At 43.4% G+C, this 24,250-nt stretch overlaps 2 protein-coding genes across 4 annotated transcripts; one reads left to right on the top strand and one right to left on the bottom strand.

Annotated features, from left to right (window-relative positions):
* The first annotated feature begins 2,620 nt into the window (after positions 1-2,620).
* LOC131890045 (luciferin sulfotransferase-like) lies at positions 2,621-5,097 on the top strand. The gene is made up of 5 exons (XM_059239315.1): positions 2,621-3,150; positions 3,221-3,320; positions 4,208-4,355; positions 4,420-4,779; positions 4,846-5,097. Exons 1-5 carry the CDS (start codon positions 2,925-2,927, stop codon positions 5,011-5,013), a joined length of 1,002 nt encoding a protein of 333 aa, XP_059095298.1. The 5' UTR covers positions 2,621-2,924; the 3' UTR covers positions 5,014-5,097.
* A 1,197-nt stretch (positions 5,098-6,294) lies between these two features.
* LOC131890652 (roundabout homolog 2-like) lies at positions 6,295-20,924 on the bottom strand. 3 transcript variants are annotated; one of them, XM_059240046.1, is made up of 5 exons: positions 20,770-20,924; positions 15,083-15,427; positions 9,949-10,233; positions 8,510-9,618; positions 6,295-7,637 (listed from the first exon to the last, which is right to left on the bottom strand). In XM_059240046.1, the coding sequence occupies exons 1-5, from the start codon at positions 20,837-20,839 to the stop codon at positions 6,378-6,380; spliced, it is 3,069 nt and encodes a 1,022-aa protein (XP_059096029.1). In that variant the 5' UTR covers positions 20,840-20,924; the 3' UTR covers positions 6,295-6,377. The 3 variants fall into 3 exon arrangements, with proteins under 3 accessions (XP_059096029.1, XP_059096030.1, XP_059096031.1); XM_059240047.1 differs by lacking the exons at positions 15,083-15,427; positions 20,770-20,924 and adding an exon at positions 11,236-11,358; XM_059240048.1 differs by lacking the exons at positions 15,083-15,427; positions 20,770-20,924 and adding an exon at positions 11,232-11,331.
* Positions 20,925-24,250: the final 3,326 nt, after the last annotated feature.

Raw genomic sequence — 24,250 nt, 5'->3', positions numbered from 1 at the left:
GGGGGGGGGGGGTGATTACAGGAAATTGACGTCTTCCCTAAGAAGATATCTTGGGACGAAAATCGAACACGATAATTTTGACTCCTCTTCAAAGAGATCGATTGTTTTTTTTCAATTTCTTGATACCTTGGTGGTTACAAAGTTAACAAGCTGCTCGTCAAAGAGTTGTTTCTTCAAAAGGAATATCGATATTCAATAAAGTCTTAAAGAGAAACGCCTATTGGGTCAAAACCATGGATTTGGTGATGCACTGTACCTACACCGAGTCCACAATTGCCCACAATCGATATTAATGGATCAAGAATGGATTGTCGTCAGTGAGGATCGCATTATGTGCCAACGCTTGATAGTTCCGTTGATGAATTTGGCCTGAGGATAACTTGCGAAGCTCTTTCCGTCCGGCATACATGATAAGCCTTTTGTTTAGTGTTCTACTCAACAATTAGAAGATCGATGGCATCGATTTCTTCCAATCATTGGCGTCAATCGCACGTGCAAAGCCGAAATGAATTTCCCAGCCTCGACTCCACTTCCTTTGGTTCCCGGGGGTTTGCAGCCACATCATGGTTTCACTGGATCGAACATTGCATTTCCGTTCAAGAACAAATCAGGAGGAACTGGAACTTTTCCCTCATTCCAATCCCCCACGCGAGCCCTTCCTACTACCACCCTCTTGATGAATGTTCACAATTCGTGTACAATATGTGGAGTCCTTGGGCTCTTCTGTGAAATATGAATGCCTGAAAAACGAGACTCGACGAGTTCTAACTTTAAGACAAGCTTCGGCCAGGATCCCTCTGATCATGAGGAATTGATGGATGATGTTAATTTTCTGAACTACATTTACAACGACCTTTTGCCTCGTGTGAACAATTTTTCAAGTCGCCGCTAACCATGGGAGCGAAAGAAGAAGCATCAACAAGCTCTTTCGTGGTGGGATATCTCAGTTTAATAGACTGTGGATCTGTATTTCAGAAGGAGAGATAAGAGAGAAAGAGAGAGTGTCAGCCACCAAAATTCTTGTCGAACGCCGGATTTTCGAGAAATATCTCCAGACAAACGTGTACACGTAAAATGCATAAGCAATTCGTTGTCTGATGTTTCAAAAAATGATACGGTTGTTTTGACTTCAAGGGCATTAAACACCGAGCAAAATATTGTTCATGAATGAATGGTACATACATATGGTACATGCACTTATACGCATGGTCATGACTTGCTTCGGGGGAAAATTGTAGTGATGACCTAAGTATCCAAGGTCATACATATAAAATGGTGAGTCCTCCACCAATCAAAATTGCAACATATAATAAATATCTCCTGTCTATGTTGTTTGTCATACCAACGAGCGATATCAGTCTGTTTTGTAGTTCCTCCACATTTTGCTCCTTTGACCGACGTTGGATCAGAACCACGCTTTGGTTGAACTCTTTAAACCAAGGTACTTACGCGTCTCGAAAATCATTCATTTGCGATGGTTTTGTTACTTTTTTTGTGCTTGCATATTCATTCAATTATTCAGGTTCTATGATGCAAAAGTTTAGCTTTAACGACCTGTACGTATGTGTTTGACATTTACGGTAATGGGTTGTTGTGCGAGAAGTGCCGAGAGCAGACGCTGATCGGCAAAATTCTTAGTCTGTTTGAGTGGCCTAAAAATGAATTGATCTTAAGTGTTGGGAGGAGTTTATAAATCCAAGTAATGTCAACACATTGCAAGAAGCCCTTTTGTGTTGGACCCAATGAACAATCGTGAGGTCAATACCTAAATTTTTAGCCTTCTCCATCCACCCATTTGAGGCGAGTTTGCTTTTTGATCGTTTAAAAGTAGGAGATCTAGTCCAATATCTTCCTAAACTTATCTTGATAATAACAGAGCTTCAGAAATACTTTTTTGATCGCGATTTTAGACAATGATCTCATGCGTAGGGCCGTGTACGAAGCATTTTGGAAATTTGCAATTACGTTAGTTCCGTTGGTTACGTCAAAGGAGTTTGAAAAAAATTTTTATTTATCAAGATAAGATTTGTTAACAGGCCTCCTTGGAACCTATTTGCCAAAGGTCGCATACATGAACTGAAAAGTGGGACCCTGATTGGTTATTTATATAGCCATCACAAACGTAAAATAGACATGTTTGAAACAACTGAATGTTTCGAAATTCATCACGAAATTGAGCAATAGGGCAACTGATACGGAAACATTTTCATACTCCTATTTCTTTTAACTCTTCAAAAAGACTATTTTTTGTTTCAAGCCAGATGTGTGTGCATATGTGACAAGCGAGATCTGAATATCCCCGAGAAGTCCTCAACGTAATGCATTGGTCTTGACAGTGCTGATTTCTACAAAGAGTGCCCCTTGCCATGCTTCTTGTCCTCTTCATTCACTTCATATTAAACAAGACTGGCCTGAACATTCCTTCCGTCGAACGACATTCTTGGATGGAATTACTCAAAAAATGCCATGTAAATCTCTGAACAGAATCGGGTCCATAGCTTCAATGGCGCCAAAAACGTACATCCTCCTCAAAAGGTCCTCAGTTTTCAATTTGTACTCTAGATAACTCGTATGTATATGATTGGCATCCAAGCATATAGCTAGTAACTGTGTGGCCTACTCTCGCCGTGCATGGAGTACACGATGAATTGGCTTGTTGGGTCTCTCACTGTACGATATCTCTGCTGTGGGATTGATAGAGAGAATTATCAACCCAACAAGGCGTTGTTGGACCTGTTGCTGTACAGTCTACACACAAGATCATTTTTACTCGCCCGCCTCCGGCCCCATCATCCCTCCAATTTCCAGTTTTGTCAGCTAAATTTGTGATTCTAGCCTAACTTTGAATACAATTGTGATCTTTGGCTTCAACCAGCTGCATACATCATAAGTTGTCGGAACAGTTATCATAACAAATTGTGAATATGTCCACTCTTAGTGTTGATTTGTCGGAAGGTGTGTCTTACGAGGAGGTCAAGGGTCCATTGATTGACAAGCTGACAGCTTCCCAAAAAGAATTCACAAATGGCTTTATCCGACTCCATCCCTACAACCAGGTATTCCCTCGAGAGTTCCTTCGGTTTGAGAAACGACTCAAGAATTTTGAAATCAGAGACCAGGATATTTGGGTTGCTAGCTTCCCAAAATGTGGTAAGAACAACAGATCCAAGCAGGCTGCCCTTCCTGATTGGTAGGTTTATATGTTTGGCAACGATTCTAGGAACTACGTGGACTCAAGAGATGGTATGGAACATCGTTCACAAATTGGACTTCGACACTGCCAAGAAAGTCACTTTAGACGATCGCGTACCCTACTTCGAGTAAGAACATGTGGTACCAATTGTTTTGCGTTTCACCACAACAGTACAGATCGACCTTGCACTACACTCCATTTTATCCCTTGTTTTTTTTCTTTGATTCATTCAGTTCCAGACATTAAGCAAAGCAAAGTTTGAAAAGAAAGTTGACTTTTAAATTTACATTTAAATTTGCTTTGCAAAGATTTTACTAGATAATCAAGAATTGAATAAATGAAGTGCTAAGCCAAAAAGTGTACGTGATAGGCCAACTGTTTTGAAATCGTACAAGAGAGTCAAGATCAGGAAACAAAAAAACACGGTATTTTAGGCAAAGCTGAATTTCTCAGATACTTCCAAGTGTCAAAATCCATGTACATTGGAATATGTTTTCGTACAATTTATCTTTATTGCATTTGGACAAGTGTCTCTTTCTCATTGTTTCTACTTTCCCTGGCTGAGTCAATCGTGTGATATTCTGACAGGTAACAACTGGTATGATTGGTAAGCCAAAATATTATACTTCAAGTTACCTTTTTTCAGCATGGATATATCATACTATTTTTAATTCAGCCAGGCATTATTGAAGTTGCAATGGCATTAAACTTCAAAATAAAAAGGCATAATAAACAATAGATAAAAATACTCCAAAACCATACTCTTAGTCATTTATATAGTCTTTTACTTCAGATAATGAAACAGTATTTGGAACCCACTACTTGGTCAAAATAGCCGTTCAATGTAATGCACTATGATTTTTCCTCCAAAATGATGCAGCATCACTTATCAAGGCTTATTGTTTACTTTTAGCAATATCGAGCCTGTTGCTGATATTATACAATTTCATTGAAAGTTCGTTATACCTTACCTTTCACTTATAATTGCATTGAACAAGTTATCAAACTTTTTAGGTTGTCAAGTATTGTTGGAGAAGCCGTGACTGACGAATTTGAAGATAGTCTTAAGAAGGTAAAAGAAATAACAGTCGACCCTCGAATCATCAAGACACATTTGTCTTTTGACATGCTGCCCAATCAAATCATGGAGAAACAAGCCAAGGTCAGGAGAGCATCCGTAATTTCACCATTGCCCAAAAGTTTGACAAAATGTTTTCCTCCCAAAGGTCATTTATGTGACAAGAAATCCAAGGGATACGGCTGTTTCCTACTACAACCATTGGAAGGTTCTTGAAGGCTACAAAGGATCTTTTGAGGATTTTATGGAGTTGTTCCTAACTGATGTTTGTGGTTATTACACACCCTTTGTGGGTCACGTTTTGAGCTATTGGAATCAAATTCATCACTCCAACATCTGTTTCATCACCTATGAAGACATGAAGAAGGATCTTGGAGGGGTGATCCGAAAAGTGAGCAAATTCTTGGAATCCCCGGTGAGCGAGGAAGACGTCTCCGCTCTCGAAAAACATTTATCATTCGATTCCATGAAGAAGAACAAGGCCGTCAATAAGGCTGACTTTGTAGAGGTGAGTCCAATAACCTGTGCTTATAATGATGTATTTTTTATCCTCTTATGCCTTTCCAATTCTTAGAGATGCAACAAGGCCTTTGGAGTTGATTCGGACCCCCAAGGTTTCATGAGAAAAGGCCAAACGGGTAATTGGCGGCTTCACTTCACTCCAGAATTGGAGGAAAAGTTCATCGATTGGGAACAAAAATGGCTAAAAGATTCCGACTTTAAATTTGTCTATGACCTATAAATTGTTTTCCACCTAAGAAACAAATGAATATCACCCATATCTCTCGGTGGCAATATGCATTTTGAAATAAATGAATAACTGCACAAAGATGAATTAGTTACAATACAACCTAACCCATATTTTCGATTGACGGGGAGTTACTGACAAGTCTGACACATATCGAGCAATGTCCCTATTGATCCATTCATACGAAACGCTCCTGATGAATGCATTTGACCAAAAATGGATCTGAATAGAAATGAAAGCATGCCTCAATGGGTCGCCATCCAATAACTGTCAAGAATCATTGTCGATTCGGACACTTAACCTACGCATCATGACCAATTTTAAAAGCAAACCATATGCCGCCTCTCAATCTTAATTTAGTACTCAAAACTTGAATGGCTTTTCCGCACGGCAACATCTTTCAAGCTCGGTGCTCTTTGCTCATCTACGGTGTTTCTGTGTTTCTTGTCGAGACGTGACTGGATGGAGCGAACAGAGAGTGACTGCCAAGTTGTTGGAAGAGATCTGGAGCAAAACAGATAGGCCATTACTAATATCCACTATTTGATACGAGTGTTTCAAACTCAATTCCGAGCTGAGAAGTCGTAAATTTCAATGGCTGTCATGGAGAGCGTCCGTCAGTTGATTCAAATGTGGAGCGAGGCGGCTCGAAATATCTTGGTGAGAGTCGGTCAGCCAAAGGTGTCTCTCGGAATTTTCCGCCTGGCAATTATTGGAAATCCATGAATGGATGCGGTATTTTGAGTCGGAATGACCAGGATGTGGTATGTGGCCATCGACCGTAAACTAGGAGCTACGTGAATTGGACGCGACAAGCGAGGAGGGATGTTTTATGCTTCTTGGTACAGTACGGTATATGTCCCTCCCTCCCTCCATCTGTCCATTGGATAGCTCTGAATGAGTGTGAATTGAGAATTGAACATTAAAACGCCGAGACTAAATAAATCGTCCATTTATTTAGTGTCAACTCTCAATTTCCTGCTAAACATTGGCCCATTTGTCCTTGGGAATTCATGAGAAGCCGGCCTGCAAAGGTCCGTATTTACGCGAATTCCTTGAGCAAACTGCACAAAATGAATGCTTCGGAATGGAATCAAATATTTGCCAGGCCGTCTCACACTGCAATCAGTACTTGCCGCAATACTGTGCATACAATCTAATGAAGAACGTAGGAGTCGGAAGTGACTCAAGTTCGTTTTATCTGTATTCGAAGGCAATAAATGACTCAAAGTTTCCTTGGTCCTAATCGGCTAAATCAGCATTTCGAGGAACAAATTCGAAAACAAAAAGCTGGGTATATTTCTGAATGAATAGCAAATCTCACATCTGAATAACAGTCAATTCATGTACAGAAAAGGTTATTCCTCCTCGTCGCCACGGGAGTGAGGGTTTCCAAATTCCTTGGACGGCCTTCTTGAGCCAAGGCCCAAAGACAAGTTTGTAACAACGTTTTTGAAATTCTGGAGCTCGCTCTCTAGATCAGGATCCGTGCAATCGTGACTGGACGACTCCGCAGGATTGGAATCGACTTCTCTGGGGAGTAATCGGGAAAAGACTTCGTTCTCCCGTTGATATTCGCTACCATAACGCTTTGACGGATGGATACGATGAGTGGATTTGGGACCAGCGGCTTTTGACGATTGGTCGAACGAAATCGAGGTAGACTGGTAAATAGGATGACTAAACAGATACTTGGGGGAGATCACACTCTCTTGAGAAGCATTGTAACGCGTGCTGGGCGGTGGGTGAACAGGAGGAGGAGGGATATAGTCCAAGATGTTGCCCGCTTGAGCAGCGCTCCTCTTGCATCGAAGATGGCTTTTCTCTCCAGTCACATTCGAGGATGACTGAGACTGATTGGGTTTGGTGCGTGAGTAGTTCATCATGGGCATGGGCATGGCATACCCGCTGCTTTTGATGATGTCAGTGGTGGCATAGGGCTCGGGTGATTCTGCCGTGTGGCGAGAGGCGCCCGAACTTGAGGTGGCGAAATGGGACGCGTTGTGCTTGTTGTTCTCCACGTACGTGTACTCCGTGTCCGAATTGGAATGCATTCGCGTGTGGTAATGGTTGGGTTGAACGAGGAGCTTTCTCTCGTAGGCACTGGCACTTGACTCTTTATCAGCTTGGTCATCTTTCCTATCACATCGCTTGCGATCGATCCACAATCCATCAGCTTTGCTCCCACCGTGATTGGAGGATCGCACAATTTGATGGTGGTAGTATTCATCCGTGGCACACGTGGTAGCGGCTTCGAGGTATCCATCGTGTTTATTATCCCCACCCTTTCCCATTTTTCGCTTGTAAAAAAGAATACCCGACAAGAGGATGAGAATGAACGAGCAGATGGCGATGACGATGATGATGAGCGTCATTTGATTGGCGGCTTGATCGTAGACCGGAGTGACAGTACTGCGGCTCAGGCCGTACAGAAACAGAGGGTCCAATTCGATCTCCAAAGGGTTGGAGAGAGGCCCTCTGCCTAATTCGTTTACGGCCCCAATTTGAATGGAATAGACCTTGTTGGCCATCATGCCTTGGACAAAAAGTGTGACTTGACGAATGCTGGCCGGCTGGACGGTGTTGTTCACAAAGGTGCTATTGCCACTGATTATGATCTGGAAGAGGCAAAAAGAGAGTCAAGATACTTCCAAGCCACAATCAGGCAGGCTCTCCCTATCCTATTACGTACTGTACATGTATCAGTAACACCTTCTTTCCTATGGCCTAGTGGGCTCCAAGAACTCACGTTTGAAAAAAAGAAATGAAGCGGACCCCACCCCTGTCACAATGGCGAGGTGCGTCCAAATTTGGGAGATTTCAATAAAGTTTTTTACTCCAATCCCAGGAAATTGAGATCTTAAAGGGTTCCAAACCGGGGCAAACTGTCCAATCCAAGCTCTACATGTACGCACGTCGTACCTGCACTGATGTGTATGAAAGTCTCACTATCGATCGGGATGTTTGTTTATGAATGGAAAAAGCGAAAGAGCTGCTTGTTGATGAAATCTGATCCCGGAGTTCCACTCGAAAATGAGAACATTCGTGGCCTGAAGTGCCGATGGGAACGGGAATTGCAGAATTTTACACGCCTCTAAGAAAGGAATCCCCTCGACAAGATGTATACAAACAGCTCTTTGCATCGAACAACAGGTGATCGAGTGAGTGAGTGAGTGGGACATGGAGAAGCTCTTTAAAGCCAGGCAAAATGCCTATGGGGTAGTAAATTTAGCATTATCTCAAATGAAATCTCGACGAGAGCCCCTTGACTCTTGATTAAAAGGAATGTGCCAACTCATATGGTCAAGTGGTGAAGGTTTGACTTGTCAGTTTGGCTGTTCTTCCCGTAATGAGAATAGTTTTTCTCGAGATTAAGTACACTGAATGTGGGCAGACTTGGGGGCCTGTGCTTCCAAGGTGTTTTTTTTGAGTACCAATAGAGACATATGAACATGCGGGTTTACGATCATGAAATAACAGTCAGACATACCTCGTAACCCAGGAGGGGTCCATTATGATGATTCACGGGAATGCCATCCCATGAGAGGAAGATCGAGCTAGCGTTCAGGAGACGGGCCTCTTTGATCGCAGGTGCGAGACTCGGTAAATCCATAGGTGTGCTCACGCTCATTAGCTGCGAGGGTCGACCGATCACATCCTTGTAGAATGGTTGAACAAAGACGTGGTAATTGGTGTTCTCCTCCAGCTGCTGGATCTCAAAGGTCTTGGAATAGGACTGTGGGACTTGTGCAAAGTTGAATGAAGAGTCGGCTTGGTTCTGGGCCTTGTACCAGATGCGGTAACCTTGGATGAAGGCTGATTCTTGAGACACTTTCCAATTCACTCTCACTGTCTTCGGGTTGAGCACTCTCAATTCGATCATTGTGGTCTCGGCATGATTCAGTCTTAGCCTGGCCTCTTTCCGATCCGAGTTGGGCTCATTCACCAAGTTGAACAATTGATTCTCTTGCTCGATGATGGCATGATTAGACGTGGGCTCATCAAAATCATACACTAATAGATTGGCTCGAGCGATTGCTGATCCTACTTCATTAGTGCTTGAGCAGGTGTAATGACCGGAATGGCTCACTTGGGGATTGATAATCTCCAAAGAGCCATCGCCGTTCACTCTGATATCACCGCTGTTCGAGTACAGACCATTGGCGGGGTTCAAATTGGTCGAGAAATAGATCTCGTCGGCGGAACCATCCTCCTTCACCCAGTAGACCAACGGAGCCGGCGTACCAATCACTAGGCACGCCAACACCACCCGCTCAGCTCCGACAGACACTTGAGAATGGCTCTCTGGTGGAACCGTGATCACGGGTGGGGCGTGAACTCGTAGCCAGGCCGTTGCTGTGACCCTGCCACCCGCATTTTGAGCCGTGCACACATATTCACCTTCGTCAGAAGGGTGAACATATTTGATTTTTAGCCCCCGACGAGGGATGATCTTCACCTTGTTGGTACCAATCACACCATCAGTCTTGCTCCAAGTAATATCCGGCATGGGGACTCCGTCCACCTGACATTCCAGGAGGGCGTCTTCCCCGGCCATAACCGACACCGATTTAGGCCTGTGAGTGAAGCTTGGAGGCTCTACAAGAAATGGAGGAGTAAATGATAAATGACTCTCGCCGTGGAAGACAGTTCATGAGAAAAAATGGCTCCCCCAAGACCCACCCTCACTTTCAAGCGTAATTACGTAAATGGAGCCATCATCATCATGATCTGCAACATTATCTCGCAAATATGAGCTCGAGGATGGAACTCCTTGGAGAACAGATGAGTGTTTGACATGGCTCTACGTACATGTGTACGTACCAGTCATTGGCAAGAAGACGTTGAAGAAGGTGCAAAATTAAAATGGTGCATTTCAGTGAGGAAGCCAAGCCCCGCTGTGACAGGGACAAATGAGAAGAAACTCACCTATTATGGTCAGTCTGACCGGACTGGAGACTCGAGTGGCGGCAACATTGCTCGCGGAACATTCGTACCGACCTCCGTCGCCTAAATCCGCCTTGAAGATGACCAAATTTCCGCTCTCATCAATTTTAATCCGCTTAGCCGAGGTGAGGTCCAAATAAGCACCGTCCTTCTTCCATTTGACCACGGGGGTGGGATTCCCGCGGGGTGGAGAGCACTCCAGCATCACATCTTCACCCTTCACGACATCCGTACTCGTGGGCACGATGCGAAATTCGTCATTCAGAACTGGAATCGAAATGAAAAAAAATTGACATGTCTTCCTCGGAGAGAGCATTCTTAGGGGCAGGGATATTGCTTGGGAAATGGTTCGCCGTCAGTATTGAGCGCGTTAAACGACCGGATCGTTCCAACACAAAAGATATGCATATGAGGTTGGTCTATAATTTGGTTATGAGTGATTCAATGGCTTGTCTAGTACAGCTAGCACATAGGCTCACAGTACACTTCTGGAGCATTGGAGGAAGAGATAATTATCCCCTCACTCCATCTTCAAGTGCCCCCATTCATTTTGCATTTGGATCACTACTCAAGTACATACAAATTATGTATAAGGGATCATTCACCTCTTCACGGTCCTTTGGGGCGCTATTTCACTCCAATGAAGCGCCTCAAATCTCAAATGCACTCATTTGACGGGTAAAGGCACATCCTACATATGCGCTTGATATAAGAAAATCCATAAATCTGCAAAAACTGTAATCATCGTTCCCTCAGATTAGACCATGTGGAAGCTCTCGCCAACACCAACCATGAAAGAGTGACCCCTCAAAGCACCATGTATAAATTTGAGATGGCGGGCGAATTTTTAGTGCTGGTCGTTATTCAAGGGACTGCGAGCCACGTTTCTGGACCATATTCGAGCGCTTAATGCATCTTTATATCTTTATCTACGATACTTTTACACCTTAGCGAATATTGAGAGAGATCTCCAAACACATTCTGATATGGCGGCCCTACAAGTTCACTGGAAGGCGATCCTATCTAACCGAGAGTTGTTGGTTCCTCACGCAAGGAAAACATCACAATTCATTTTCATGCTTTCGTTGTCGCTGCGCTTGATTTTCAATGCGTGCTCTGCTGTTGTTGGAGATCAAGCCAAAGGAGTCGGGAGTCGGGGGTGGGTGATTTGTGCCATTCTATCTGATTAACCCCCCATGGGCGAGCAGGGGGTCTTATCTATGGAGGAAATCTCCAGCCCAAGGGCTCTACCGACTCTTACTTACTTACACACTGCACTACAGCAGTCGTCCTCCCTCAATAGGCAAATCTGTTTCTCCAATAGCCTGGCCAGCTTAGCCGTAACAGAGTGACGAGCTATCATTCAGACGAAGACGGATGAGTGGTGGAAGTTTGCACAGAAATTGGTTACAAAAACATTCCTTCTGGTTTGTTTGGCGATATCGGAGCCCAAGCGACCATGTGCTCTCGGTTCACTCTAGAAATGATCGGAACGTTCCGAGCTAGTGGCCACGACATCATCGTATGTCCGCCCGTCCAATGGGTCCCGAACTTGGTCAACGACACAGATATCCAAAGACACCATGCATAACAACACGAGAGTGCACTTTATGCATCATGCACTTGGAGATTAATCGAGTCGTGGACTAGCGTGTTCGACTGAGTTTGGTGTCTGGCTGTTTCCAATCAGGGGGTCCTTTGATAGTTCATTGCATTCGCGAGATAAATGAGCTCGCCAGATGGAGAGCCTTAACACCAAAGTCCCCATCAGCACAATTCCTTCTCATGTCTAGTGGCATAGCCGACTACTCGACTCATATTGTTATGTTCCGTTTTTTTGTGTAATACGTAGAAATATACTGACTAGACGCAAATTACAGGTCTGTGATGGATCAGCCGACAGTCCAAAGTCCCGCCACTCACATTTAGTATGTATCTCTTGGGTGGCAAGGAGTAAAGACGTATTTCTAAGTGCATTACTCATTGTGCCTGACGTGTCTCTTTTATTTACTGGAGAAAAATGTTGAACACTTGAGCGCGTAGTCAAGGGGCCTTTGAACTCAGACCCTCAATGAAGTTCATCATCATAAGCTGGAGCTACATGTTCTAGCACTGTAATGCATGTACTAGGTACCAGGTCTCGGTGGGTTCATCAACGAAATGCCACCCCGCCTAAAGGAAGAAGACTCTCAATGGCTTTTTCGTTCCATGTAATCCAACAATGAACACAATCCACTACACGAGACGAAACGACTTGACTTTTGAGAGCTCGAGAGCCGTTTTCAATCCTCAGCTGTCAGAGAACTTCCAACTTCCAACTTCCAACTTCCCCTCCCCCAAAAGAGTACCAACTTTACTACTCATAGGTACCATTGCCACTACCACCACCACCATCATCATCCATCCACGATGCACCTACGTACAGCATTGGGACCAAACGAACTGACGCAGAGACCTCTACGTACGTACGATTGCACACCTGTGTGATGTATTGACTGGGGCTGACTTGAAAAGAACACTCAATTTGCCCATTGACCGGACAAGAGCGGTTTGGACACTTTTACAACTAAAAATGAACCCCCTTGCGAAAACGAAACAAAGAATTCCACCCTGAATTCGAGCTGGCTGGCAGACTCGGGAATGGATGGAGGGTCCTACCGCATTCTTCAGACACCTTTTCATCATGCAACTAGTCTACGTACTGTTGATGGCTAATATGAAAATGGCGTGACATTCACCAGCCACATTACAGAGGAACATGAAAAAAATGATCGGGGACCAAATAGCCTAATTCGAGACGAATTTCTCCAGGGACAGATTGATCAAACTCAAGTGGATTTTCGATGAAGGCAAAGGGGTTCGTTCCATCAAGCCGGTAGATTGACCGAGACTTGGAGCTCGACAAATCACCATGAGGCACAACTCGAATTACGATATGACTCTAATTTCTTTTACAGAGAGCAACCATTATCCTCACATTATGGACTGGAAAACCATTGGTCTAAGGACTAGAGCCTTCACTCATGCCACTCATTAGTCCAGTTTCATGATAGAGCTAACACAGAGCACTGCCAGACTTGGAATGCCTGATGAGAGGTTTCCATCTGAATAAAACCCGGCTATTACCTACACCTGGACGTACACTTTCAGCCAAGTATGTACGTGTATTACGTACAAGACAATAGGCTTGCACTGCAGCCCAGAACAGCTAGCCAGAGAGCTACAGAGTGAGGGATGGCTTGCAGAATTGTAGGGCAATCAGAAAGGGTAAAAATTGAGCCTTTTCGTCACACTCGAACTCGACAGTTCCCAAAGAGCGAAACCGTGAGCCTACAAAGACAAAGGATTCTTGCCAGGCAAATGCATTGGAATCAGTTCAAAGCTAGTCATTTATGATCTCAAAATGGTCTGATACAAAATAATGAGCAAAAGGAACCCATGATCTTGCTCTCGAGAAAACGTTCAAAAATTGGAAGGTCATTTTTTCAGACTGACTCTTGTGTTGAGCATCCAACAAGCACTACAAAAGATCACTACTCGCTTTTGAAGAACTGAGGGACCCTTGTTATCAGAGATGTTGCCGCACAATTTGTAAAGATGGAGGAGGAGGGAGACGAACAAAAGTGTCTGGGGTGTGAGGGGGTGTGGGGTGACTGTGGGGTGTGGGGAGATCGAGCAACGAGACGAACAGAAGCCTCTAATTGGAGGGAGAGATCAAATTCACGGCCAAGACAGACGTCCAGAGTTTGCTTTTACTCACTAGTCAGACAGATTGAGTTTCAGACTGTTGACAATACCAAGGAATTGTTCTCTTTAAACGACCCTCTCCCCCCCCCCCCAAAAAAAAAAGTCACTTCTATGATTTACAAAAAGCCCACAGTCAACGGGTTGTTCTTTAAAATTCCTGTGAACGGATTTCCGATATCGTATGGATGGATGGGTGTCTAGGGTGTTTGTGACTAAACACAAGTGACTGTTTGCTCAGTACTTGAGGACACTCAATCGTCATCGGCAAGTGTGAAATTCCTCCCAGATACTGCTCGGACAGCAAGGCAGGGAAGTAGAAGCTAGTTAGGATATTTACCCATAACTGGGTGGCTCGATCATACTCCGAGGGGCAATTTGACGTCAAACCCGTCTTCGGCTACCCTTTTCCCACCGACTCATTTACACTGCGGACGATGGCACAATATTCTCACTACTACGAGTATACGATACTGTAGATTAGTACTATTACAGTGTACGTAGTACTACAGAGCTAAGTTGTTGGGTTGCTCGTAAGTCCGTGATGAAATTTGCCCGTCATCCATCGATCTTAGGCCATGACTGCACATCACTGCGTCAACCTGACTGAGAAAACACAATGAGGTGTTTGTTCAGAATCGGCTAGATGCGGGATGGAAATTGAGCTGTTTTCTTCACTTGTACACACCATCCATCCCACAACCCCTTCACATTGGATCGCATCATTTCTCGTCGACGAGGAGTATTAAAACGAAGAAAAAAACTCGACAATGGCCAAAGGTGTTGAGGATGAACATTCATTCTGGCCGGGCCACAACCAGCCGATATTCGACCACCCAAGTTGGTGAAACCATCGGTGATTCATGCACATTGTACACAACACATGTGCTCGATCTTGTCGTCCGTGAGTGAGTGGCTTTTAGGCAAACACCGTCCGTCTCACACGAAATGATCAAGATCAACACCAACAGCCTTTGCATACTTTGTGTCTTTCGGCGTATCATCTCAATTTAAGCAAAAAAGAGCCTCCACTTTTGCTTTTGGGAATTTAGCACCTTGATAGAGATCATCTGGCCATAGGAAGTCCGCGCTCGTTTCTGGCTTCCTGGCCGAACTAATTGCTTTCTGGTGTGCCAACCGCTTGCCATTCAAACCAAGATATCTTTACCACATTTACTACACATCGCTCTTGGCTAAGATTTGTCTAATGTTCAAACCCAGATCTCAGAATGTTGACTCAATGCAACTCGATATGGCTGAGAAAGCGATTGTCAAACACAAGCTCATGCGCCTCATACATGTCGATCTAGTAATCTTAGCACCGCTCAAGTTATAGCAAGAACTAACAAGGAGCTACCAACTACGTACTTACAGGCAATCTGAAGCGTGGCATTGGCACTCCTGGCCACCCCTTGCGAATTGGAGGCCACACACCAATAAACACCGCCATCTTGTTGACGTTTGTTGTGGACGGCTTTCAAGAAGAACAGAGATCCATCGGGCAAAAGCATAGGATTGGGCTCCTCGGGGTCAATGTGAACCAATTGGCCATCTTTGTACCATTCGACGATGGGATCTGGGTCTCCACTGACTCGACATTCGAGGGTGGTGGGCTCATTCTTTACCACGGTGATATCGGTTGGATGGCGGGTGATCACGGGCTGAGAGAGCCCGTGGACGGGTTGGAGCATAACTAAGGCGAATAGGATCATTGTCGCTGGAAAAAAAGAAGAGGCGACACGACGTTAGCGCATGTTTAGAAAGCCTTTTACGACTTCAGAATGAAGTGATCATAATAAAACAACTTTACGATGTCCTCAATTCACCGGGGTACCGTGTCACTGCACTCCTTTATTAACAGTCTAGAGGGGTGACTGTCTGACTTAAAGCGACACCCAGGTTCTTTGACTTTTCAGCTCAGCCCTGGTCCGTTGCATCTCTGTATTTGGCTTTCTGCTACCAGCCTTATATTTGGTAAAAAGGTGAACCGTTCGTCAAAAATCCAAAAGTTCATATCACGCACCCGGTGGGCACCGGATAAGCATTGCCTGATGGGGTCCATAAAAAGGCTAGTGGAACATGGACAACTTCTTTTTTTTACAAGCTAATAGTAGTTTCGCCCTTGTAAGAAGTGAGTAAAGTACGGCGGTGTTTCACCGAGCGTGATTATCGAGGAATGTCTGGGATCATCTGAGATATCTTCTGCAGACATCATGAAACTGTCGTAAAATATGCTTTCTCGGAATGTTTTGAAATTCGGAGGTATTTCTCGTTCTGCTTTTGATCTCGGAGGAACAGGCACGGAATTTCCGAATTTCCGAGTGTCTAACTGACCCTCGACATCTTTTCAATTCACCTCCACGGAGCTGGTTTTTAGCTGCGGATGTACGTGATGGAAAATTGAAGCAGGCATTCATTTTTTGGTTGCAAATTCAGGCTCTTGGGTGTCCATTACATCAAATACCTTCCTGCCTCCCTGCCTCCCTGCCTCGCTGCCTCACTATCTCACTACCTCACTACCTCCCGTGCACATTATTCGAGTCCGTCAAATTTGCTCATCCGAGGAAAAAAGACATTGCATTTGACAAAAGTCATGAACAAGGAATTTTTGGGAGGGGCACACATTTGAATATCTCTTTTTTGTGACTCAGACTATTCTCCGCCAGGTTCTGGCTCCAGCATTCACGGGTGCTAGTTCTACATGATTTTATTTACGGACTCCTATCATGTTAAGGTAAGTTTGGAATAGATCTCAATCACGCTTATTATCAACGAAATTCATCATCCCTGAAATTGAAGATCGGAAAGAATCCTCGATCGGTGGTAATCTATTTTCCAGTCAACTCGTCCAACCTTGACGGTGTCCTCCTCTTTCCTTGTAGCAATACTTGTTAAATGTTGTCCCAGTCATCGGTATTGCGTTAAGTACACTATCCCTGCTTTTGTGAGTAAGATAGGAAAAAACACATCTGTCTGGATAGAAGGTATGCAAAACAATGGGGATTATCCGCCAACGAGAGTCATATTGAGTTCAGCTAATCCCTTAACTACTTTGGCCGATGGACCCATTGTCACTGGATTCCACCACAACGTGTCAGAGTGGAACATTGACCAGATCCAGGGACATGGACAACACATAGTGTGCCCGAATAGATCCGACACTCCCTAGAGAGCGACACAACACGAGACCAGCATGGCCATTCAAACGCCAGATCAGGTTCAACAATAATGATATGACCAAATGTCGAGTGTTTGCTTTTCGATTAAAGATTAGCTCGACTTTCGATCATGATTGATATCGCTAGAATAAACATGGCCCTATTATTGGTACTCTAGGCACAATCTAATACTGTATAGGACGTCGTCGTTTATTGTTTGGTTTTGACTCGACCATGTACTCGGGTTATTTTAGGGGGTCCGAGGTAGCATTTTGGCAAGTGATACCGGAAGCAGGGCAATAATGAAGTTACAATAATTGCTTTATGAACTTGAGAAAAATCGTTCTTGGTAAATTTGAAAGAATAAGTGTAGTGCCATGGAATTAGAATAATTAGTGCCTCATGCCAGCGAGGCTCATCAAGGTAGGTACCTTCAAAATTGAACAATAAAGTGGACGGACAAACAACGATAATAAAACAGCAAATTCTTGAAACACCCCTCCAGTCCACATGTTTCACATGTGCTTGGATTTATTTCACATTCAGGGTCTTCTCGCCCCTCCCTTTGTTGGGTGTGGAGCAAGCGATTCTCGGCAAAGGTTGTTGGCATTTCTAGAAACTCGGGATTAGTGACTAAACCTTTAGAACGATGCGTTTCACTCCATCATTCCGCCGCCCTCAAATCCCCAGGCGAGATTTGTTACAAGTCACAATCGATTCGTAAGAGAGATCCTCCAGATCAGCCTGATCATCATCGTCATCACAGAAGTCTTTTTTACAAGATGCTATCGCTTCGGACTCTTTGAAGGCTAAAAAATGACCCTTTTGGGAACATAGAGCATTGCTTTTAGGGGTCCACGACGAGGTTTCATTTACTTACAACATGAGATCTACTTGTAGTCTTGAGGCATGAAATGAGGGTTGTCGTAACAATTAGACACAGAACACCCATATATAACTCAAGAGAGTTGGTCACACATGCCTCTTGAGATCTCGTATCCAGGTCTTTTTTGAATGAATTACAAACTCCATGAAATACCTCCACTGGGCTAGGAGTTGTATATGTATGTATTACGTATGAAATTCCTTGGGAGTCCATCTGATGATTTGAACTTGGAAATGAAGGCATGAATGAGCGTTCTACGTTCTTCCATAACTCGTATTATGGCGAGAAAAAAGGCACAGTCTTGAGAATTGGGACATTTTGAACATTGATTAATTGCTTCTATTTGAGGATAGATAACGTTTCTCGTTTCAACATTAGGGAGGGACAAAGAGAGAAAAACTTTGGGTTTCGGTTGCCCAGATAACCTTAGTCCTGGAGGGCTTGCTCTTGTTCGGGTGTCTTTTTGAACACATGGCGAAGCGAGATTAAGAAACGTCAAACTCCCGGGTGTGTTCCATCCATGATGTCAAGAAGTCATCCGAATGGAATGGCGGTGATTAAAACAGTGCTGGTTACTCCACACACACTAGTACATAGATAGGTGAGCGCACATCATCGTCCAGCTCATTAGACGACGCCTCCAACCGGCCGAGTTCCTGAAGCGAACAGCACTAATTTGTCTGCATTGATCAACTCAAGAAATGATGAACTCTGGGGCCAATTTTTTCACACGTCTCTAGGCACGGTTTTTATCGCCTTGGTCTCTTGAAACATGAGAACAGGTGTGTCGGAAGGTGAAGACCGTCGTGTTCAAGAATTTTGTGGTCTCTTCTCCCCGAATTTAGATGGTGGCCTACAGCAATATGGAGACTTAAACCTCGAGTGCATTAATACCTGACTGGCTGGTTGGTACGGTATTGTTTTGAGCTCGGCGGATACTCGAGCAGCAATGTTAATGTGGTAAGCTTGTCACGTTTGCAAATGAATCAGCCTCCAGCTAGGGTTGGTTGAGGAAAAGGTGAGAGATGAAAAAAGATCGTGGATAAGACGGACATTTGGTGTCCGAAGGCGATCGACATGTAATACATGGTGTGTTTCCTCTTTCTTTTCGTCTCAGAAATGAAGAAGGCCAAAGACGGTCGGGCGCCTTTGTTAATGTTAATGACTTCATCATGACCAGAATTATTTGAATTCGTTGCCCGCTATCTTAATACCTCTGGCATAATAGGTACTCAACGCATGAGTTTGAATGGCCTTTCTGGGTTTGTTGAAATTGTCGGGCTCAAATTCCGTAGAATCAAAGAGTTGATTCATCTCTGTCAAATTCGACGGTATTGACGATTTGTTAAAGCGCATTCTGGACTCATCTTGCCACGAAATTGAGATAAGAGGCATGTACAAAAAATTCCATACAAAGACATGAATTTGCCTTTTGAAACGGTGACAGGTCACATTAGTACTTGTAAATGAGCCATTTAGAATGAGCTCGAACCCCCTCCATTTACCCTGTAACTCCACCGTAACCCTCAGTTTGACTTGTGAAAAGATTTCTCGCACATATTCGTACGTGCATACGTATTTGCCCTCAAGATTTCTCCCCTTTTCTCCAGAGTTTTTTAGCACTTCTGGAGATCATCACAAAAAGTCCAATTTCATGCCTTCGCAAGGCTTTTGAAAACAAGGGTGTAAAAAAGCTACCTTAAATCTGGCAGAAAATAACTTCATTTTTTTGGCAAACAAGACAGATGCGTTCAAGTTAATCCGTACATTCATAAAGTTGCTCATTGTGAAAGGAAGAAATTTTGCTGCCTAACAAGTTTGTACAGGGATGAAAAGGCTTTGAAGTGAGTAAACAAAGGGCTGTTTTCCAAGGTATTTAAGTCATGGTGTAATTGCTAATGATTGTTTAGAGTCGAAGAAACAATAAGTCTCTCAATGAACAACTCGGCTTCCTCTCTTTTCAAAGAAACGTCGACCAAATGAAACAAAAACTTTCCGGCTCCTTCAGACAAACATCATCAACGTCATAATCCAAGTTGAAAATGGTCGTTCGTTCCCTAAGAGGAAGGTGTTTTTGAGACGAATTGGACGTGTTCTGCCGCAGGCTTGATCAAGACATTTTCTGGATTGGGTTTCGATGAGATTAGATTCTATTGAATCCGTGCGAATCACGCACACATTCCGGTTCAAAATGGCCGAAATGTGAAGCTCATTTGATCTTGTTTATCTCAATCCCCAAATGTCCGAAGATGGCACTGACCTTTTAAAGGAGGATCAGCAAGAGCGGGCTATTCATGGGCTTTTGGTGAACATTATCCAATTTCGTCCGCGAGTTAAGCTGTCAATCCGACTTTGATACCAATTGAATCACATTTCCGCTTCAATTCAATCCATAAATGACACGAACGAGCGAAAAGTGACCAAACGTGGCCAACACTCAAAAGCTCGCATTTTATGTAGGAACCAATCGACCTCTAACTTGAAGAAACAGTTCAATTTGAAAGAGCAAGTGAAGACAATCCTAGTTTTTGTCTTAGAACAGCATGCAGAAAGGGTAAACATTCGAACCTTTTTGTTGCTTTGTTTCAAGAGCCAAGTTGGGGAGGAGTCATTTCTTGAGTTAGTGCTTGATGCCAATCAAACCATGATTTATTTACATTGGTTTCAACTCATTAAGATGTTGAGCATAGATAACATTGATTGGACCAGTCACTCCAACCCGGGATGCTTAAAAAGCCAATTGAAAGATCACTTACGATAACTGAACACATGCAAATGTACACATAGAAAATCCCAAGAATTTCCTCTCGACTCCTCGATTCATTGAGCCAGATACGTTTTTTTCGCTTCCAGCGAATTCTCAGCCAATCAAAAACTAATTCGCAGTGAAGGAAGTCAACCCATCAATTTGTAGGTGTTGAAAATCATTGAGGTGCTCGGTGGTTTTTCTCACATTAAAGGGGTGGCCATTTGATTGCCTAGGAAGATGTGAAAACACAAGAGAGGATGTCTTACCTTGGAGAGCTTTGAAGCACATGGCTGCTGTGTTCTGATGCTTGGTCGAACTCATGTCCGAATAGTTCATTAGATTCTAGTTCACTCAACTCAATCTACTGTGGGAGCACCTCATGGGAACAACACATGTTTTCCTCACTCCTATCCAACTCAAACTGACAGCTCAACCTCAAGCCAGCCAGCTCATAGTCAGTCAGTCTTCTCTTGGACTGGTGGCAAGCAGCGCTGCCCAACGTAGGATCAGTGCTTCTATTCATCCATCCACCGAGGTATCCATCCACCCATCCATCTATCCTGCTTTGCAATCTTCACACTTTTCGAGGCTTCCGTGGAAGCAGCCGCTAGCTTGACGGCGGATCAACGAGTTGGAGACGGTTGCTTGAATCTCGGAGCGAGGGACGGACGGCTGAAGAGAGCACGACCAAGCTCAGTCTGTATAGTAGTACACCTACACACTACTGGACTTTGTCAAAAGGAGACACGGTGCTTTGTAAATGCCATCCATCGTCTGCCCAGTTAAAGTGAAATATACCAACTCTCTGACAAGGCACTTTGGTGGTAAAGTGCAAGATTTTAAATATGTTATGGTTGATTGGATCCTTACTTTCAAGTCATTTAGAGTTATAGCTTGTTATCCTTACTTTCAAGTCATTTAGAGTTAAAGCTCGTTATCTTTTTTCTTTTACGGAGGAATCGAGTACCTGATTGAGCAATTGACATATGGCAAATTTCCATTGATTCATTTCTCAAGTTTTAAAGTTGTTGCTCTGCGCTATAGCGAATTCAAATAACATCACAACTCTGTGTAATCGTACCTGCGCGGGTCAATTCTAGTTCTTACGCTGATCAAGTTATTTTTATACTGAACTATGATCAATCATTACGTAGTGCGTCGTTCACTGGTACGTATCTGTAGATTTCCGATCTTCATATGATGTCTGTCTACTAACAGGAGGTGAGCGAACGAAAGCCCAGAAAAAATGCATATTTTCCAACTTTGATTTCGAAAGGAAATTGACCATTGCATATAGTCTAAAAGTTGATAACACTAGCATAAGTTACTAATATCATAGAAGCGAACTTATTTCTTAGCCAGCAAATCTTGATAAGCGACAATGTAAACTTTTGTCGATGAGAGTGCTAATATCCATAAAGTGAGAACAAGCCAAAGTTGCATTATTCATCACCCTGCGATATACGTAACATAGTATAAGTCCAGTCAGCTTGGGTCAATGGACGGGAAATTCTTGAAAAGACGTCTTTGAGTAATTGGTGTTGGCGAAAATAGAGGTTGAGCCGGATTTAGATGGCCCTTTGAGAGAAACGCGTCAATTCACTGTAGGGATCTTTTGGAAATGACGTGACATAATAGACTCAAAGAGTTGAGGGATTCGTCCAAATTCAAGGATAGAGATGGACAGCAGAAAAAATAATCCTTGGGGTTGGATAGTTTTGAGCCATTAGTCTGATTGGTCTGGCTCTATTCCAAGATAGATTGACGCGTTTCTAGAACCAAATTGATCAATTTGAAGGGTAATAGAAACCATGAGATGGCCGACAAAACCCAACCTTGTTTGCGTTTGAGTTAAATTGAGGCAATTGGAGGGCCAGACAATACCTAATATTGACAGCGACTGTTTATCTACGTATAGTAGGCAAGCCAAGAACTCCTCGGAATGTCTAAAACTATTTTGCCAACGTGAGAACATTGAGCTCAATTTGCCATGAAAATGTGAACCTGCTCATTCCAGATGTAGAAATAAGGAACTTTGAAATTTCACACCAGAACTTTAGCATCATTCTCGTGATCAGCGTAAATAGCATTGATCCAAAATTATTAGGAAGAAATTCAAAGCTTTCCGCTAAGTTCGCAACTTATTGAGTGAGATTTTAGATGCTAATTTTTTTAGATTAAAAAGTAATCCAAAGCTCAATCCAGTCTATATGACAGTCTATAGAGCCAAGGTTGGTTGTGAGAGGCAAAGTCTCGACTTAGTTCGACTGATGAGCAAAGGTATACGATAGTTTATAAAAAAGAAATGTTTTCTTCACAAATCACCAAAGTGACCGATCATCGGATTTTCATGCTGGTATGAAAGAGACATTGACGGGAAGTTGGTATTGGCATTGCTTGTCAGCGTGGCCTATTGTCTTATGTTACCTTTTTATTGAAGTGAATCCAAGAAAATGATAACTATTTTCTTATTCTTAATATTGACTCCATTCAAGTGAAAGATTTCGTAATCTTTATTTAACTGATGGGTGCTGGGGTCGGAGGGTTCAATCTTGCTCTGTAAACGAATCTGGCCATCCCATCGTCCAGTTCGCGGCAATGTGCTTTCCATACCAGGTGTGTTCTTCGTCTGTGAGAATGGTTAATGTTTAAAAGTTCCTTGAGGTGGAGAAACAAACCGGGGATCTCTCTCATGTTAGGAACTGTGCTATCTAACCACCACGTCACGTCTCGTCCCTAAAAGATTAGCTCTCGACATCGGGGTTTGAACCTACTACACCTAGACGTGGCTTCTACCCTTCTTCTGCCTCTTAGACAGCTCGGCTACGTATCTTGAAAGCCAGCATATAACAAAAAAAAATGACATTTTCTATGTATAACTTCTACGAGGGCGAGTCGCAAGTTTTTGTACACTAGAACGCGAGAATATCGGCTAGGACAAATTCGTGGGGGTGGTCTCTTCTTGAAGATAGCGGTCCGGGGAAGAAATTGTAGCGTTTGGCCAGAGGTCTCAATTTTCATCCTTGGGGTTAATATCTTGTTTACCTGACCATGGCCAGACTTGGGGTACTGCAAGAGGGGTAGAAGAACATTGCAGGGTCTGGATTGATGATCATCACTTCATCAAGTGTTGCCGGAGGGATGAACGCTGTCCGTGCAAACCTTGATGCTCGAGCAGACCGAGTTTTTTCACTCTAGAATGCAAAATCAAACCTGGCTGAGTTAATACTTCTTCAAGCCTACTTTGGGATATCATTAAAAACTTGAAGATTTCAACTTTCCCATCGCAGCCTCCAAATAGAATTGTCCACTTGCGCCAAAACTTGGATGGCCCAAGCCCTCTAGTTCGAGTGCATAATCAGCCTTCGCCAAGGGAAAATGTCGATTAGTAGAGAGGTGTTGACGAGATCGGGGGGTTTTAATTTCAAGGTTGAAGCGCTCGATTATCTTCTGAAAAGACCGAATCCCTCAGAACTGTCAGACCGCACACATTGAAAGCATTCCTAAAGTCAATCTTTCTAACGAAATATGGTCTACGAGTTACATTCGTGGACCCTTTCCGTCAAAGTAATGCGAAATGACGCTAAAGAAAATATTTTAGAAAGTAGGAATCCGGTATTTTGTAAATATCAAAATACCTTTTCTAAGGGAATAAGAGTTTTTCAGTGTTTCAGGGGTAACTAAATATATTGTAAATCCATACTTTTGTTTTTATCTGATCAGGTTTGGCGATCATGTCAACCGCTA

Source organism: Tigriopus californicus, chromosome 11, assembly GCF_007210705.1.
Source record: "Tigriopus californicus strain San Diego chromosome 11, Tcal_SD_v2.1, whole genome shotgun sequence".
Taxonomy (NCBI): domain Eukaryota; kingdom Metazoa; phylum Arthropoda; class Copepoda; order Harpacticoida; family Harpacticidae; genus Tigriopus; species Tigriopus californicus.
Note: the sequence above shows the minus strand (reverse complement) of the source record. Positions and strands in the feature narration are given on the sequence as shown.